Raw genomic sequence first — 19,574 nt, forward strand, 5'->3', positions numbered from 1 at the left:
AGGGAAATGTATAGTGTAATGTTAATGACTTACTTAAATATTAGTACTCAATTACCTGAATTTTTCTGTTCATAATCAAGATGAACTTTGGAGAAAAATGTTTGCATTATTCCTATTACTAGTAATTTGGAACACTTTCACAAGGTTGTTGATAGTTAACAGTTCTTTTGAGAATTTTGTGTTTATTTTCTTTGACTAATATAATGGAGAATGACTTTTGGAGAATGTACATATATACATATGTGATAAATATATAAATACTTATGTGTGTCTATGTTATATATGTATGTGTATGTTAATTATTTATATAGCTTGGATATCAAACCCTTGTCAGAGAAATTTGATACAAATATTTTTCCATTCAACCATTTCCCTTCTTAGGTACACTAAATTTGTTTGTGCAGACAAATTTTAGTTTTTTGTAAAGAAAAGTTTTTTTTCATTAGTTTGTATTTTGTCTTTTGTAATTGCCTCTGTCTCATTTGATTAAAATACATCTGCTCATGGCTGTAAGAAATATAGGATCTGCTTCTTTCTAATTTTTTAATAGAACAATCTTTAATATTGAAATCTAACATACTTTTAGAATATATTGTGGAATATGGCTTAAGGTATTGATCTAAGCCTAGTACCTGTCACTAAGTGTTCAAGTTTGCCCAGCAGTATTTTTTTTAATCCAATGAGTTGTTTCCTAAGCAATTTACCTTTTCTGGTTTATAGAACAATGTTTAATTGAATTACATTTTTTATGATCTCCCCTGTCTGACCTAGACAATTTTAAAGATTCCTTTGGGCTCTGAGAACCTCTGACTGGTTTATCTTAGATGACTCTCTGGTCGCCAGGTTTTGTGTAGTTCTAGCCACTACAATCCCAAGTGTGTTGACTTCTTCAAGTGTTACTTTGGAGGACAATTTGGATATCCAACATGAAAACACAAATAGACATTTCATGAGGAAATGGAGGAAAACTTCTCATAGACAACCTTCAGGATCTGTGGTGCCATTTTTTAAATCACAGAAGTCAGTGCAAAGAACTGGTGAGATGTTGTTCTTCATTGTTTTAGATTCTCCTGCCCTTGGAAGCAAACCCAGAGGCAGAATAGAAGCCTTCTGGTAAACAGATAATAATTCATAAAAAAGAATGCTGCCAGGAGGCTTTTTCATAATTCTCTTAAATTAGGTTTTTCTTTTAATTATCCAGTTATTCTTTAGAAGTCTGGAACAGTCCCATTTCTTTATCAGCAGGTCCCATGTCAATTATAGCTAGGCCTGGCTCGTGATTCTAGGGTGTTAGTTAAATACAAGGTAACCAGAATTCTCACCTCCTCCCTTCCCACCCCCCCACCCCAACCCTACTCCAGTCTCAAGGGAAAAGTATTAAGAATGCTAATGCATGCAGCATTGGCTTATCATTGGTGACAGAGAGGGAAAAATATAAAAGAATGGTTTCAAATGGAATGACTTTATTTTGTATTTATTTTATTTTATTCTCAGTTTAAGAAATAAAAGCAGCATTTCCATAACACCATAGAATAGGAAAAAATGTTGATTTTTAGGCTTCCATGTGCACCAGGGCAAGGGTTTACTTTCTATAATAGAAATCTGCTTATTGATTTGGGGAGTAGAATGATGTAATAAGGGGCTGCCCCTTATTATCGTGATTCTCCTGGGTTCTGATCTCTTACTAAATTCCTGACTATTATGTTTTCCAACCACTGACATACCTGCAGAAGTTACATTTAACTTACTTGTGTAGCACAATGGACCTGGCTGCAAATTCTTCCTCTGATACTTACTACTTGTTTCACCTTGGACAAATCTCTTAGCTTCCCTGAGCCTCAATTTTCTCATCCATAAAATGGGGGGGATGGGGAATCAAACTAGATGGGCTCTGAGGTTCCATTTCAGTATCTTTATGCCTCAGTCAATTTTTTTCTAATGTTGTTGTTTGAGGTAATTGGGGTTAAGTGACTTATAGAGCAGTAATAGCAGAGCAAGGATCCTTGACTTTAAAGTCAGGGCATTCATCATACAGTCCTCCCATCTCACACTGTCATTGAAACTAGATGGAAAGGGTGACTTATGCTTCAGGTCTCAGGTTTTCCTCACTTAAGTATTATCACTCTGTGGGATGATTTGGATGGTGCTACATGGACAGTTACAAAAAAAAAGTCTAATTTGTGGATACTGCCAAAAATTAATAATGTTAATAGATGGGATCCTTTCCACTACTACACAGACAGACCCTCTATACCTTGGCAAACACATTTATGAAGTTAAAGACAATTGGTCACCTGGTAACCGCCCTACTGGCAAGGAGTTTTTCCTATATTTCACTGCATCTCAGAAGGCAGAGATGTTTGTCCCTGAATCTATCCTCAAAGTCTTTTTCAGTTTGGGAAAACCTAACAGAATTATTGTTGTGCTAGCATAACCCAAGGTGCCCCAAAGAAACAACAATGGAGATTCCAGTCGATCAACTCAAGCAATAAATTGAGTACCTACTGGGTGAAAGGTTGGATGGCAATATTGTTAAGCAGAATTATAGCTGCTCAAATAATTGCCACTCAGTTTAATTCTTAGACTTATACTATCCAATATTATTGTCCAATCAGTTTTTTCCTCACTATGTCTCTTTACAAATAAGTGATCATACTTATTATTATTGGGGCAGCTAAGTGCAGACCTGGAGTCTAGAAGACTTGAGTTCAAATCCAGCCTCTGACACATAACTAGTTGTGTGACTCTGAGTAGGACACTTAACTCTGTTTGCCTCATTTCATCCTTTGTAAAATGAGTTGGAGAAGGAAATGATTTATCTTTTGCCAAGAAAACCCCAAATAGGATCCTGAAGAGTTGAACACAACAAGGTTTATATAGGGCTTACTATTTGCAAGGTACTGTGCTCCATTCATTGCAGCTATATCATTTGATCTCCACAGCAATTCTGGGAAGTATTATTATCCTGTTTGTAGAGATGAGGAAACTGGGGCAAACAAAGGTTAAGTGACTTGCCCAGGGTCGCACACAGTGTTTGAGGATGGATTCGAATTCAGGTTGTAGGATTTGTTCATTGGTTACTCTCTTAAAATCATCCCAACTTCCTTACAAAGCTACTTAACTTGATCTCGGTCATATTTCTCATCTTAGAAATACCTGCAGTCTTGAGTAGGAGTGAGGTGGGGGTGGAGTACAAAGGTGACCTAGAATGGACTAGAAGCAACAGCCTTAGAAATATTAGAGGAGCAGGTCAGTCCCAACTTTAAGACATACTGCATTCCGAGTGTGCGTCTGATAGTGATGATAGAATGGATAGACTGGTTTGGTGTCAGGAAGACTTAGCTTTGAAGTCTGCTTTAGACAGGTTTAAGCTGTACTGACCACTGACAAGTCACTTAGCTTATGCTTCCACATCTATAAAATGGCCCTGTTAGACTAGAGGACCTCTTAAATGCCTTCCAATTTTAAATATAAGATTCTAAATTGGTAAATCATGATTCCTTGGCTTCCTTTCTGACAATATCTTCTCAAACACTCTATTTATTTATTTGTTTGTTTGTTTGTTTATTTATTTATTCATTCATTTTGTTTATTTGTTAGTAAGTACTGCTTTAACCCATACGCATTCAGAAAAATCCTCACGCTATGCAAAATCATTCAAAACCACAGGATTTATGGGGAAAATGGATCTAGGGGTGCAATCCTCAAGAACTTCCTTAGTGATACAACTAACTGATACTAACTTATTAAAAGTAGTAGTATATTTAAGAAATACATGAATGCTACAATAAATAGTGAGGGCATCCTCAGCTTCAGATTGTGACCTAGTTCCCACAGGACCCTGGGGCTGCCACAGCGGGGGGTCTTGGTGAGTCACAGTCCTGGGTATGGATTGAGGATCCTGACTGTGGCAGAAGGGGAATGGGGAGTGTTTGGATGTGGAGCAGCCCTTCTCCACCCTCTGCTCCTACTGCACCAGAAGACAGACCACAAATATAACAATTTGTCTTGAAAAAGAGCTGAGTTTTACTTGTGGAAATAGGTGTCACAAGGGTTACAATTGTGAGTTTGTATCTCCAGATACAAAACAAAAAGAAGACAGTTCCTGTCTTCAGAGAACTTGAATTCTATTGGGGTAGACAACATATATAAAGTTATACTGAGTGAGTATATAGATAAGTCTATAAACAGATTGAAAGTAACTGGGAGGAATGAAAGAAGGGGAAATTCTGAAAGAGTGGGAGAAAAAGGGGTAGCTAGGTGGCGCAGTGGATAAAGCACTGGCCCTGGAGTCAGGAGTAGCTGGGTTCAAATCTGGCCTCAGACACAGATAATTACCTAGCTGTGTGGCCTTGGGCAAGCCACTTAACTCCATTTGCCTTGCAAAAAAAAAAACCCCTAAAAAAAAAAGATTGGGAGAAAAACAAACCTATCTTCATTTCTACTATTGACCAATTTCTTTTTCACCTTCATCTTCTTGTATAAGTTTTTAGTTATCTGACTGGAGAAACTGATGTCTATAATACCTGAAGATGGGAATGGGCAGTTAAGGGAAATTGAGATTCAAACCAATTAATTTTACTGCTGATGAAAGTTTACTCAGAAAAGAAAGCTAAGGGAAAATTGAATCTTCAAAAATATATAACCAGATTTTAAATCCTTTTTTGGTCTTATCTCTATTTCAACATTCATTTTTGTAAGTTTTTTCCCTCCCTTCACCCTAGGATACAGCTAACCTGATATAGATTATACAGATACAATTGTTTTACAGTTATTTCCATATTAGCCATATTGTCAAAGAAGAATCAGAACAAAAAAGGAAAAATCATGAAAAGGAAAAAAAAGCAAAAAACTAAATTTGAAGAGGTGAAAATAGCTTGCTTTGATCTGCATTCAGATTCCATTATTCTTTCCTGGTTGTGGGTGTCCTTTTTCATCACAGATCTTATAGAATAGTCTTTGATCACTGTATTGCTAAGAAAGCTAAACTTATTACAGTTGATCATCACACAGTGTTGCTGTTAAGGTATGCAATGTTCTCCTGGTTCTCCATGCCTTTACTTCCTTTTTTGCAAGGCAATGGTGTTAAGTGGCTTGCCCAAGGCCACACAGCTAGGTAATTATTAAATGTCTGAGGCCGGATTGGAACTCAGGTACTCCTGGCTCCAGGGCCCATGCTCTATCCACTGTGCCAACTAGTCGCCCCTCCTTTCTTTACTTCTTACTTATCTCCATATGCAATAGTTAGCCATTTCAGTGTGATCTAGTCTTCATTTCCACAAAGAAAATAAACCTCTGAAGCAGTTATTTCAATTAAGAGGATTGTATCAAAAGGTCTAGTAAGGACAACCAATAAACGATTTTTAAAGATTGCTGGGAGCACAGCCAACTCAGTCAAAAACATGTAATCTATTTTCCTAATAAAGCACATTTCGATGAATGATTAAGCATTTACCAAAACAATATCATAGAACATAGGAGATGCTCAATAAACATTGTTCTCTTAATTTTTAACATCCAGGTTAGTTTCTCTTAAAATCTATTGATTAACGTTTAGTGTTTAGGTTTAGAAAGCAAAGCAGGGTGATTTGATTTGATGGACACTATTATTTGATACAATAAAATGGTAAGGCTTCCATTTCCCTCAAACAAAAGACAGAGATACTAGGTCATTTATTTTGTGATAATAATAATTAATAATGGTAAACACATATATTTTAAATTGTTTTTGTTGTGTATCATCTCATTGGATCAGGGGTTCTTCAACTGAAATTTGTGACTTATTAAAATTAATTTTAAACTTAGTTTTAAATTTTGATAGATATATTTAATTATTTTAATAGAATTAGTTTCCTTTTTAATACTTTTTGTTTCATTTTATGCATTTATTCTGAGAAGGGGTCCATGAACTTCACCATACTTCAGTGGTGTTCATGAAACTAAATAAAACAGAATTTAAAAGATCCTACATTATATTCTCACAAACCTGAGAGTTAGAGCTATTATTATCTACATTTTACATATGAAGAAATTGAAGCAGAAGTTAAGTGACTTACTCAGGGAAGCATACATTGTAAGTGTCTGAGGCAGGATTCAAAGAGAGTTCTTTCTAACTAGGAATCCAGCACTGTTCATGCCTCAATGTTTCTCTGTGAGATGAAGGTGAAATTTAAAGAGTTCCAACCCTAGAGATCAGGTCTTGTGATGTGAAGAACTTAAGCATGTCATAAACTTACACAAATCCATTCATACATGTATTCATATATACACATGAATATATATCATATGTTCATATATCTTATATGCAATACAGTCATAGAACATGTTCTAGGTATTCTCTTATATTTTAGAAAATAGATTAATATATGCCAAGTATATCATAGGTAGGTAGGCAGGTAACAAGAACTTATTAAATAAACAATTATTATGTGTCCCCCAAGATGTTAAGTGGCAAGGGTACAACTACAATCAAAATGAAGACAACCCCTCCCTCAAGGAGCTTACCATCTAATAGGGACGATAACACACAAAAGGGAGGTGAAAAGGGAGGTGAGGAGTTTGATGATGAAGTACTGAATCTGAAGCACAATTAGTAACTCATTTCATTTCCCACCAGGCTGCACTCCTCTCATCAGGAATCTCTGCATCTTGGAAGATGGCACTCACATCTCATCCATCATCCCAGCTGCCCCTGGGACGCCTCCCTCTTATTAGAGAGTGGAGAACTCTTCCCAGAATCTCCATTTAAGAAGGGCACCCAGGAAAATCACCTCTTTATTTTTCCATCCAGTTGTACTCCTCTGGACTTTTTTCCTCATGTTCCCTTCCTGGGAACATTCTCAGTCTCCATTTATCAGCTTCCTTCTGTGGGTTATCTTTCCCATTAGGATGTAAGCTTCTTGGGGACAGGAATTATCTTTTTTTACTTTTCTTTGTATTCCTCAGTACTTAGCAATGTCCCTGGAACATAATAGGAGCTTAATTTACTGACTGGGAAAAGAGGGTTTGAGTAGAGGGATATTCTACATGAGAAGATCCCAGGAACTAAGGAAAACTTCAGGGTGAGAAGGTACCTAAGGCATGGTGGGAGAAGAGAAGATACTTTCATTGAGTGAAAGATTGAATATGATACTTCAGCAAACAACTCCCTTGGGTCTTCACATTTAATTTTTTTTAACGTAAACACAATGTCATTTCATTCATTAGTATTTACATGAAAGGAAAATCCTATCTTATTAGAAGACGTGGGACGCTGAGTTTTCCCGGGTACGTTAGCATCTGTTTTTGGATTCTACCCTCCCTTCCACATCATTTTAAACCCAGATGTATAAGAATAACTATCACCTGCTTGACAAGCACTGCCAGGCATCTCTTCTCTAGAGCTAGAGTTCAGCTTGGCTGCTCTAGCCTGGATCTGATGACAGCTTTCATTATCACTTACTCTTCCTAATCCGAGACATGGTGAGTATGTGCTCAGGCACACTAGGAATCCAAGTACAATAGCTGCCTCAATCACACCTTTCCCCTATTTTCATTCTGTCTGTTTTTTCCAGACTAACTTTCTGAATTTGATAGGCATGCTGACTCACCACAAGAAAAGGGGCATTTACTAGAAGGAAGGAAGGGAGGAAGGAAAGAAGGAAGGAAGGAAGGAAGGAAGGAAGGAAGGAAGGAAGGAAGGAAGGAAGGAAGGAAGGAAGGAAGGAAGGAAGGGAAGGAGGGAGGGAGGAAGGAAGGAAGGAAGGGAGGGAGGGAGGAAGGGAAGGAAGGAAAGGATGGAGGGAGGGAGGAAAGGAAGGAGGGAGGGAAGAAATAAAAACATATAATCAAATTTTGAATTGTGTGATATAAACGTCAAACACTAATTCAAAGAAGGGAATGAATGATTGATTTGACCTGAAAACAACATGGTGAATGAAGAATGAGCTTGGCATATACAGGTGAGAGTTAATTGATCTGCATAAAGAGTGAATAAGATCATGTAAGTACTGTAAGGACAGATACCAGGTTGAAGAGTCTGTTCTCAATAGGTGGGCAACAAAGAACCATTATAGTTTCATAAATAGGAGTATATGACATTAAATAATAGGTTAGAATCATAAAACAGAGAAAGAAGGAACAAGATGAGATAATTTGGTGTAAATTTTTGCTTCAAGAAAGTTAATTGTCATCTATATTTCGTAGTTAAAGTAGACAAAATTCCTGAAGGTTAAGATGAATTAGAAATTGGTATTTTGAGAAGATTATGATGACAGAATTATGAAGGATGGATTGAAAGTAGAATTATAATGTCTACATTAGTCTCTTTGGGTCTTGGTTTTCTCAATATAAAATGAGTGATTTGGATCAGATGACCTCAGAGGTCCCTTCTAGTTCAAAATCTGTGATCCTATGAACCCTTAGGATGCTTTGCAAATATGAGGGGATAAGAACCTGAACCAAATTGCTTGGCAGTGGCAGGAGAAGAAACAGATTTAAGAGAAAAGTCATGTCTATAGCTATTAATATGTCCATTTGTTCCTTTGTTTTTATGACAGAAAATTGTTAATAGCAAATGTAGTTATCTTCCTTTCTCTTCATCATCCTAGCAATGTCAGAATTTCATAGTGTCCTTGCATTCCTATCCTTAAGATAGTAACGATTAGGTTAAGCTTATTCATACCTTAAGTCTCTACCTAGTACCTTTTCTTGCAAACAAAACCAGTTTGAGTCACATAGCAGCTCCTGATGTCCTTACCCCATCCGTTGGGATTCATGGACAAACCAGTCAGAATGAAATGGGTTTCCTGCTCAGATTACTGAGGGCAGCTGGCATCTCATGACCCGGTCTTGCTACCTTGTGCCATCTCCTCCCCTCTCCTCCTAGGAGGATAAAACCTTTTTTTTAACATTTCCAAGGCTGGGATATCCATTGTTCTCTACACTCCTAGGACATCCTCTAGGTTGGTGGGTGGACCATCCTTTTATATCCATTAAAGATATTTTATTCCTCTACTCATGAATTTTATTTATTTCAGGACTTGTTATTTGTTATAGAAGAATTCCTCATGTTCATTATAGAATGGACATAACATGGTACTGTACACAAGTGAGCTTGTGACCACTGTTTTCCATGCCTTAACTCAGGGACCTGTGAAAGAATCAAAATATTATCATCAAATATGTTCCTTCTCTTCCCTCCTAAGTCCTACAACCTCTCAGTATCTTAGACTATCTTATGTGTCAACTCACAACTGGCTCCACCTGGCCCTTTAAGAGCCCAATTAATCACTAAATATAGTCCATAAGTTGCTCTTTGCAACCCCTGCATGGATCTCCCCCCACTGTGGGATGCCATCTGGTGCTGAAAATGCAGTCTCTGTGTTCCCTTTCAAAGAGCCAGATTCAATGCATTCTAAATCAAGAATGTTGTGTAATTTCATCACTTCTGAGACTAAGAAAAGATTTGAATCTAATGCCTCCTTGTGGATTATTGCAGCATAACTGTAGCATGATGTGCCACTCCTTTCCTCAACTGACCTCTTAGTTTTTCTCTATTTTAAAAATTCTTTTCCCCCCCAAGTAAAGGGATCTAAGTAAGCCCCTAGCAACAAATGGTTCTTTATCCATCTATATTTTTCTCTAGTTTGTTTTTCCCAGTCCTGTTGATAGTCTGTGAAAATACAAAACTTAAAATGCTTTCTTTTCTCATTCCATTTGAATTTCTGTTAGGGTATTAAAACAACTGTTCATGAATAAGGAAATAAAAAGAGTCAAAGGTAATGTTCTGATTCTAGCATTTCTCTCTAGCATGTCTCCACTCTTATTTCACTAATTCAGTCTTGAGACATTGGAAGACTAATTCAGTCTTCCGTGGGAAAAGAACACATTAATGCCTGAAGGCATTTCAGTGCAAAAATCTCTATGGGTAGTCATGTTTCATTGGATCTCAGATCCCTGCAATCCTTGAGCATCATGGAGTAGGGAATGAATATTGTTGAAGTACATTGCACCCTTCTGTATGTCTTTTCCTACATATGTGACTACTTTCCTACTTTCAGTCTTCTTGTGCTTAGATCATCAGCCTGGTAGGAAGGGGAAGGCAATTCTGTGATTTGCCTAGAGCCTGTCTTATCACTGGCACACATCATTCTCCCCTGTGGATTCAGGAAATATTTACTGGAAGGCTCACTATCTGCCTAACCATTCTCTGCTCTTTTCCTTGTCTGTTATGATGACACTGTTCCATACTAGGGAGGGGTGGTGGAGGGGAAGAAGGAGAGAGGGACAGAGGACAATTAAGATTATATGAAACTGATTATAATTTTCAAGGAAGGGAAAAATCATCCCTCATTTTGGCTGTTGTAGTTCTGCTTATTGTCTCTTCTCTAGAATTCAACATTAAGCAGCAACTTTGCAGAGAGCTCCCAAGGCACCTTAAAAACTTCCCCAGACAAGGCTACCTCAGGTTCATCATACTCTGTGTAAACATATCTACTTAAAGCCATTGCTCACAAGTATTCCACTGATGCATTAACTTTTATGAGTCAACTGGAGGAAAAATTTAGTTCAGAAAACTACATATTATAGTTAAGGCACATATGTTGGAAATGTAGTCCTAGAGTCTAATATTGTTTAATTGTTTCAGTTATGTCTGACTCTTCAAACTTCATTTTCCTTGGCAGAGATACTAAAGTGACTTGCCATTTTCTTCTCCAGCTTGTTTTACAGAGGAAGAAATTGAAGCCAACAGAGTTAAGTGACTTGTCCAGGGTCATTTAGCTAGTAAGTGTCTGAGACCAGATTTGAACTCACAAAGATGAGTCTTGACTTCTGGTCTGTCACTCTATCCAATATGCCATCTAATTGTCACCAATCATGCTGTTCATGATATGAATCTTCCTAGCATTCTTTCCAGCAGGTTTGTTTTTTTACTTATCTTACCTGCTGTAAGCATAGAGCTCAGTCTCTGGCATGTGGCTGTGAAGTGCAGTCTCTGCTAGATGCTACTCCCTATTGCTCTTGTGAGGTTGTTGCTTGATATTGTTTCATTGATCCCAAGGTTCTGGTTGCTAATCTGGACCCAATCGATATCAGTTTAGAAACTGCCCTTGTAACAAGCTTCAAAAGATTCTGAATTTTTTGCTATCTAGTCTCTAAAATCCATTTCTTGTTATTCCATGTAAATGAATAAGAGGAGAAAAATGCACCAAACAAGGATAAGCTCAGAGGATAAAGTATTCTTACCTTTTATGTGTATATATGATGGCATTGAAAGCTCCCTTACCTTTATAAGATACTGTGCTTAGCTTTGGGGATAAAAGACAGAATGAAAAGTCCTTCCTCGACATTCTATTAGAGAATTCAATATATGTATGTATGTGTGTATATATAATACAAGTTTTAAAATAAATAATATGAATAGGAAGAGAACACTAACAACTGACAGTATCCGCAAAAGATTCACAGAAGACATTGTGCCTTGGTTGAGTTGTGAAGCAAGAGAAGGCATCTGAGAAGAAGAGATGAGAAGGGAATATATATTACCTGCATGGACTATCCTAAATCCTCACTATAATGATCTATCTGGATTATTCTCAGGGCTCTAAGAATTCTGCTGAGAGATTGCTTATGAGCCCCAGATATCCTTCCTATCAAAATCATCAGTTGATATAATTTAGCCAGCTAAGCTCAAGTGACTTTAGAAAGGGATGAATACTATGATAAGATTTACCAAGATAATAGATAAGAATAGTTGGTATAAGACATGTCCTCCCCCTCCCAAAAAAAGTTTGTGTTTATGGGTACATATAAAGTCCAGGTATGATTGTACTTAAACTTAGAGAACACATGTCACAAAAGGGTAACTTAAAGTACTTGGAAATTCTTTTGCAGTAGCCCTCAAATATAGACAAAGAGATGTGGGACTCTTCCTTCTCAAGAGTTTAGTTGGAATGATCTTTCCTCACTACTTGCTTTTATCTCTGAAAGCCAAACTTCCTTTATAATCTTGATAGTATTATATATATTCTATATATCATATAGGATGTGACCAATTTCCTTAGTCAATCTGAATACACTTCTTGTATATTCAGTTGATCAGGAACTTTTTTCATGTTTAGTCTAAAGTCTATGATTAAGAAGTATTCTCACCTAGTTAAGCTATCAAGGTTTTCCATCTTGATATTTTAAATGGTTGAGAGTAACTTGATATGATCAATGAATCCCCACCCTCATACACACATACACACATATGTATAATGGTTATTACTATCATTAGAAAATAAACTCCTTGCCAGTAAGGATTGTTTCATTCATTGCATTTATATATCTCTGACACTTAACACAGTGTCTGGCACATGGTAAGTACCTAATAAATTCTTGTGGATTGAGTGATCCTAGAGACAATAAGGAGACACTGCAAATTTTTGAACAAGAGAGTAATATGGTTCATTCAACTGTGCAGTGTGTTCATATCCAAAATAAGGAGCATTTATTGTTATAAATGTTGCAAGGAAGATGCCCTTAAGTGAAGACAATGACCTGATGCTCTCCTTGTCTCCCCTTCCCTCCTCTTACAAATGATTATATGTAATATCAATACTAAACTGCTACAACCTGTTAATATCAAATGAACAATCTCTTTGTAAAAAGATTTAGCACAGAAATGTCAGCAATCAAATCTTGGGGAACATTTAAAGTAGCCTCAGGACATTCGTCTGTGGAGTTGTCACACTCATGAAATCATAGGCCCTTAGAGAAGGTATTTGTCTTCTTTCTAAACCAGCAATAATGAAAGGATTGAAAAAGGCAGGATGATATGGTAAAGGAGCATCTATCGCCAGGGATGGTAGAGCACACCTGTAATCCCAGTTACCAAAGAGGCTGAGAAGAGCAGCTTGAGCTAAGGAATTCTGAGCTGCGGGAAACTAAAGTCAATTAGGTGTCAATACTAAATCTGGCACTAATATGGCAAGCCTCCAGGGGATGGTGAATGAGGGGATAGGGGACTGGTTTTATGAGAGGCAAACCTGGCTCAGTTTTGAAAAAATAGGGCAAATAAGGAAGGAAGGAAGGAAGGAATAAGAAAGAAAGAAGAGAAAAAGAGAAAGATAGATAGATGATAGATAGATAGATAGATAGATAGATAGATAGATAGATAGATAGATCTATCTTTGTTCTCTATACCTTTGCCCAGGATATTCCCCATGCAAAATGCCAAAAAGACAAATTTATGGAGAACTCACACAGGGCAAATGTTCATGGTGGGGTGGGGTGGGGGAGTCAGAAGAAGCAATACCTATACACTTTAAAGGTCTCTCTCTTAAGAATTTTGGAACTGATTTACAGTATGGGAGACACTGGCACAGGAGTGTCCAGCATAGGGTACCCTCATCAGAGAGGGTACTCCTTACTATGGGCAAGGCAGAATTGAAGTAGTTCAAAGGAAATGTGAGATGTGAAAGTTTCAAGAACCCACTCCAGGTGTTCACATGAACTTTTTATGCCCGACTTGTGGTAAAATATTCTCAGCTCATATTGGTTTGGTCAGCTGCAGTCCCTGTAACTTGTCTTTATAACACAGTAATGTCATTTTGGCCTTCTTCTATAACAAAGGACAAGAACCAACCAACCAATTCCCATGCTTGGGATGCTTTAATTAACTTTACCTTTTCAAACCTAAAGGTGACTTCCAGACTCAGCTGGTGAGGTATCTTATTGAGCAGTTCTTTTCCCATTTTCTCAATTATTACCCCCCCCCACCCCCCGCCAGCCCTATTAACTTTGTCTGTACTGTTACCTTCCCTCACCTTAGAAGAGCTGAAGTATCTGAGCGTGGGGCTGTTTCACTTCTGTCTCTCTATCTCGCAGTATCTGTGACTTAGTTGTTGCTTAATTGCTTAATAGTGACTTGTTGAATTGAAGTAAAACAGGATGTAGAGCCAAGGCTTCTTTCCCAGACATCAAACGATAAGATAAATCTCCAATATGGTCCTTTTTAGAAATTATCATGGTCCTTTGAACAGAATGATTATATAAACTTCATTTAAAAAGTCTTTAAAGTATGATCAAACTTGGAATAAAAATGATTAAAGGAGTTAAGAGTACAGAATGTCACAACAGTGTGGAACGTCTGTTTGTATAGAAAATCTTTAGGAAAACTAAGATCCAAATACCTTGGTTCACACGGACCCCTCTCAAGTTTAGACATAATAATTAGTTCTCAATTTTCTTCATTAAGATAATTTGTAATTTGATGGTGGCTAGAATACTTATCTCTTTGGGGGTCTCAGTTTCTTTCTTCATGAAATGGGACCAATCTATCTCCCAAAATTATGAGCATTTTATGAAATTGGAAATTAAAAATGTGTTAAAAACAGGATATTATTCCCAGTTAGATGCAAATTTATTTATACTTATTTCATATTGGCATTGAGTTCTTCATTGCTAGCCCTAGCTAGTCTATTCTCAATTATACTCATGTACAATGCCTGAGGCAAAATTTAAATTTTAGGCTGATTTTATGTAGACACGTAGCATTCTTCTTGTCCTTCTTTTCCATATAGTTCTCAGATATTGATAGAAACTCAATTTAATATCCATATTTAGAAACATGGAGTGGGGAGGTAAGTAGAAGGGTGATTTAAAGAAAATTTTTTGCTATTTTAATCCCTGTTAAGGAGGATAATCAGCAGATAACAAATTTTTATTTCCCTCATTCAGCCATTTTTGTGAATCCATCTTTCCTTCTTTCACTATTCCTTTTTTTAACTATTAAAATGACCTTTTTATTTTCTTATTTTCTTCAAGGTATCGCCCAGAGATGCACAGCTATCAAGTATCACTTTTCTCAGCCAATTCGTTTGCGAAACATTCCCTTTAATTTAACCAAGACAATCCAACAAGATGAATGGCACCTGCTTCGTAAGTAGCTACCACAAGGAAGGTGACCAAGAGGTAGCAAAAACTTCTTTCCTTCATGAGACTGCTCTTCCTAGAGCCTAGGAGAGATTGTATCTAGAAACAACACCAGAGAAGGTGTTGGCATTAAGAGATGGTGCAGAGGATACCTGCCCTTGGGACCCAATCACACCTAGGAGAAGCTGATGAAACTAATTCAGCATAAAGAGGATTTGACTTGTTTACCAATTAAGTGTATGTGTGTATGTGTGTGTGTGTGTGTGTGTGTGTGTGTGTGTACAGTGACAGAGAGAGATAGAGAGAGAGAGAGAGAGAGAGAGAGAGAGAGAGAGAGAGATTTTGAGAGAGATTGAGAGTAACATAATCACCCCTAAGTCTAAGGCAATGTCTAATCTCATTGCTGGCTTTGTTTCTTTGTTTTGTTTTTATAAACTGAGTTTGAGGCATTGAATAAGAAGAAATAATCATCCAAGTCTAACCCAGTAGGTACTCATGTTTTTATTTTACTTATACAATTTTTTCCATCTCCATTCTCTCTCAGGTCTCTGTACATCTGCTCAAATGAATGTATGTCAGTAATTTTCTGGGGAGGAGCTGTGGGTACCTGCATTTCTCTAAGGCAGTAATTATCTTTGTCCTCATCAGGAAAACACATTAGAACATGAGAAATAATCCCATCACATGTAGAAGCTGAATGAGGTGGAAAATCCTCCATGATGACAGCAATCAAGTAGCAAGGAGTAGATTAGATGACTTTTAAGAAAATATTTAAATCAAACTCAAGACTTATCCAGTTTACTACTGAACATAACTACAGTCTTGTTGGTTGTTGTTGTTAGTAAACATTTATTAAGCTCCCAAAGGGAAAAAAGCTATTAAAAATCATAAAGAAATCCTGAATTAGAACAGTGCTAAGCAATGGCTTTGTGTAACCTTTCTATACCATTCCAGTGAGTTGGACCAAATCTTAAATCAGAATATTGATCTTACACTAATAAATATATTGTAGCCAAAATTTGTGATCATTAGGAATTTGAAGTCAGCAGAGCAAGACTAAAATGTGTTCTATTTCTTAATGGCAAGACTTCCTGAAAATTTCTTCTGAGAGCTGAATTTTAATCATCTCTTCTCAGCAAATCAAAGGTGAACTTATCAAAATTGTTTTCATGTCTTAATTCTTTAGGAGCAGATTTATGAGTTACCTTGATAATTTTACCACTGAATGGTGCAAACACCAAGTGTGATTCTGCAAGAACCAATCTGAAAGAGGATCCTTATAAGGAAGCTACCTTCCAATTCTGAGTTTATTCCCCTTTAGCCCAGTGTGTTGCTGTTTAGTTCTTTAGTCATATCTGACCCTTTCGTTTTTCCTTGGCAAAGATACTGGAATGGTTTGACATTTCTTTCTCCAGCTCATTTTACAAACAAGGAAACTGAGGCAAAAGGGTTAAGACTAAATGACTTGTCCAAGGTCACACAGCTAGTAAGTCTTCTTGACTCTAGGCCCAGCATGCTATCCACCAAACCACCTAGTTATCTACATTCTTGGAGTATTTTCCTGTAACCATCTAGATTGAGAATCTTTTTGCATTTAAAAAGGGTTTTATGAAATCTTTTTCACTTAAAGGCTACCCTCTGGAATCTTGCTGACCCAACTTTTCAGTACCAATTGCTATTTTGGTAATAGTAGACCAGACATGAGAAGCAGCATGGCCTAGTAAGTAGATAAAATCCACCTCTTGAGTCAGGAAGATCTGAGTTCAAGACCCTCCTCTGTTTTCTACTGGTTTTTTGGCCTTGGGTAAGTCAGTTAACCTTTTAGTACAGAAAATTGCTGACATACATTCACCCTCTTTATATTCTGATATTTCAATTTATCTTTTAATACAGAAAATTACTGACATCTATTCACTTTGTCTATATTAACTATTCTGACGAACAACTCTAATATTGACTATTCTGACAAACCTCCATAAGGTACAATATACTTGCCAGTCTGCATTAAAAGAATGCACTCACAGGGGATTCCTGCACCAATTAAACCACAAGTTTGACTTGAAGTATGTTTCAGGTTGACCCACTTTCTTCAAATCCAGTTTTCCATGAGGATCATCTTCTATTTTTGACCTAAAATGATGTATGTGTAGTTAAGAGAACTGGTAGACATACCTCCACCATCTACTCCCCTATGTCTAGTCCCCTTCTGCTCTTTTGAAGTACTAAGAACTGAGACTTTCCAACGTTCCCTTGTCTGAGACCTACAAATCCTCAAGTCATCCCCTGGGCAGTCAGTGATATAACTTCAGTGTCCATATTAAGTTCTTCCTTATTTCAATTCTGTAGTCCACAGTTGCATTAAAGATTCTATTCTGCTTCTCTTCTTACATCAGATTTACGAAGAATCACAGCCGGCTTCCTGGGAATGGCTGCAGCCGTCCTCCTCTGTGGCTGCATCGTGGCCACTGTCAGCTTCTTTTGGGAGGAAAGTCTTACCCAACATGTTGCAGGACTGCTTTTCCTCATGACAGGTATGGTGAAAATATCCTCTCTCTCTCCTACCACATATTTTTCTTGACTCCTCTAGTTGTCTATGGAAAGGCCTTTGTTTTGAGGTTTCTCAATCATAGTCATTGAATTAAAAGATAGTAAGAGAGGTCTATCATTTCAGTAATGGGGGAGGGGGTTAATCAAGCTAATATAATCAAAACCAGAAAATAAATGCTATTCTTTTCCTTTATGACTCAAACGCTAGTTTGACCAGATCTTGTTAGTACATGAGTGTAATTTGTGGATTGTTCTGGCCCATTCCAACAGATGATACTGCAACCCAAACCTATATTCTTCCAAAGATGTACCTTTGGTCATAAAAGGACACCAAAGAAGAGGCTATAGCTTGAACTGTACAAATCTCCCTGATTCATGGGAAGCCATTCAAAATTCACATCCATCTCATTACCATCATCTTTCTATATACAGAAAAATATATTTGGGGATTAAAATTAAAAATTTTAATTAAAATTTAATTAAGTTAAAATTTAATTTAAAATTTTAATAAAAATTTTAAATTTTAAAAAATTAATAATACTTTATTTTAACACTTTTCAGAAATTAAGTGCTTTCGTATAATTGATCTCACCTCATCCTTACCATAGTTCTATGGATTAGGAAAGGAAAGTTTCATCCTTTAGAAGAGGGAACAAAAGATTGGCAAGATTAAGCTCTATTCATTGTACCATCTCCCAGATGGCTCCAAAGGAAAAATTGAGGCTGGTGACTTAACACAACAACCCCTCACTCAAATCCAATTCATGTGGATGTCATGGTCTTTTTCCAGAATGAAGGACAAATAACAACTTTCTTTACAAACCAATTATGCTTGTACTTGAATTCAGAGAATACTTTTGAGATATCAGCAGTTTATCTGCATTTGTGCTGTATTAGAAGGAATAATGTCAAATGATAGAGTCTCCTTGGATATTCCCCACCCCCCACAATGATACAACAGTATCTGAGTTTTGAGATAAGGTCAGATGGTCATAAAGGCAAAGAACATAGTATTAAGTGCTTTGGAGTCCAGAGTTTCTTTTAAGGAATTCTCACATCTTTCTAGATCCTTCTGGATATTAGATGACCTCTTTTTGGTTCCTTGTCTTATATTATAGGGAAGACAAATTCATTTTCTTTGGCTAATGAAAGGAAGACAGTTTGGCTTGAAAGGAGAAGAAGGGTTTGGTTGGCTCCAACTCCTTCCCAATTGTACAGGTCACATGAAAAAACAAATCATTTTTATCTGGACTAGCTCCTGCCATGGTTAGGTGACCAAAATGATCTGGTCTGACATTGGTAAAGAATAGTGGGCATTCCATTAATGAAGCACTTTTAGTGAATGGGTCAATTAATAATGCCATTAAATATACCCAGCATCAGAACCTAATTACTTTGCTCCAGACATATAATCATTTAGAATAAGCTTGATTCAGCTTCCCTAGAGTTCCATTATTTAAGTTCCTACTGTGGTGTCTGGTGTGTGTGTGTGTGTGTGTGTGTGTGTGTGTGTGTGCTTTTTTAATTCCAAAGTCAAGGAATGGAATTTCTCCCATGGTTTGTAGTGGACTGTACAACCCTTAGGTCAGCAATAACAAGTCTTTAGTTGTAAAGGAGTAACCCAGAGGCTTTCTTAGTTAAAAGCCAAGTCAACCATGGCTGCCACAGGCCAGGGGCTAATCTGCAGCTGAGCTATTTCAGATCTTGAGGGCTGACAGTAAGTCATGGCTAACACAGAGCTAGCTCTTCCATCGTTGATTTGGCACTGAACCCAAAGTAATATTAAATAACTTCACAGCCATTTTCTTTGCTTCTTGCCTCTACCTTCCCCCTAGAATGATGCTACAGAGGGGGTTCCCATGAAAGCTGTTACCCTACACAGAAATAATTTGAACTCATTTCACAAGGAAAGGAGGAAAATAGCTGCTAGCAAGGGATGGTTTCAGTGACTAGCTTCCATGCCCACAATGGGCAGCACCAGGGAGAGGGGCTGGTATCTGTAATACAATCAGAAGTCCCCCAGACCCTCAGGACTTCAACCTTATATGCTATTTGAAACCATGAGCCAATATGATACCAATAGGAGATTCCCCTGTTATCTACAGTCCAGGCAAATGAAGGTAATTTCT

At 37.2% G+C, this 19,574-nt stretch overlaps 1 protein-coding gene across 2 annotated transcripts in view; it reads left to right on the forward strand.

The window, feature by feature from the left end:
• Positions 1-19,574, forward strand: part of TMEM178A (transmembrane protein 178A) — an 86,734-nt gene that overhangs the window by 54,359 nt on the left and 12,801 nt on the right. For both annotated transcript variants that reach the window (XM_074204368.1, XM_074204360.1), the window contains exons 2-3: positions 14,791-14,904; positions 17,292-17,429. In XM_074204368.1, coding sequence (XP_074060469.1) covers positions 17,324-17,429 — 106 coding nt within the window. In that variant the 5' untranslated portion in view covers positions 14,791-14,904; positions 17,292-17,323. The remainder of the gene's footprint in view (positions 1-14,790; positions 14,905-17,291; positions 17,430-19,574) is intronic.

This window comes from Macrotis lagotis, chromosome 1, assembly GCF_037893015.1.
Source record: "Macrotis lagotis isolate mMagLag1 chromosome 1, bilby.v1.9.chrom.fasta, whole genome shotgun sequence".
Lineage (NCBI taxonomy): Eukaryota > Metazoa > Chordata > Mammalia > Peramelemorphia > Peramelidae > Macrotis > Macrotis lagotis.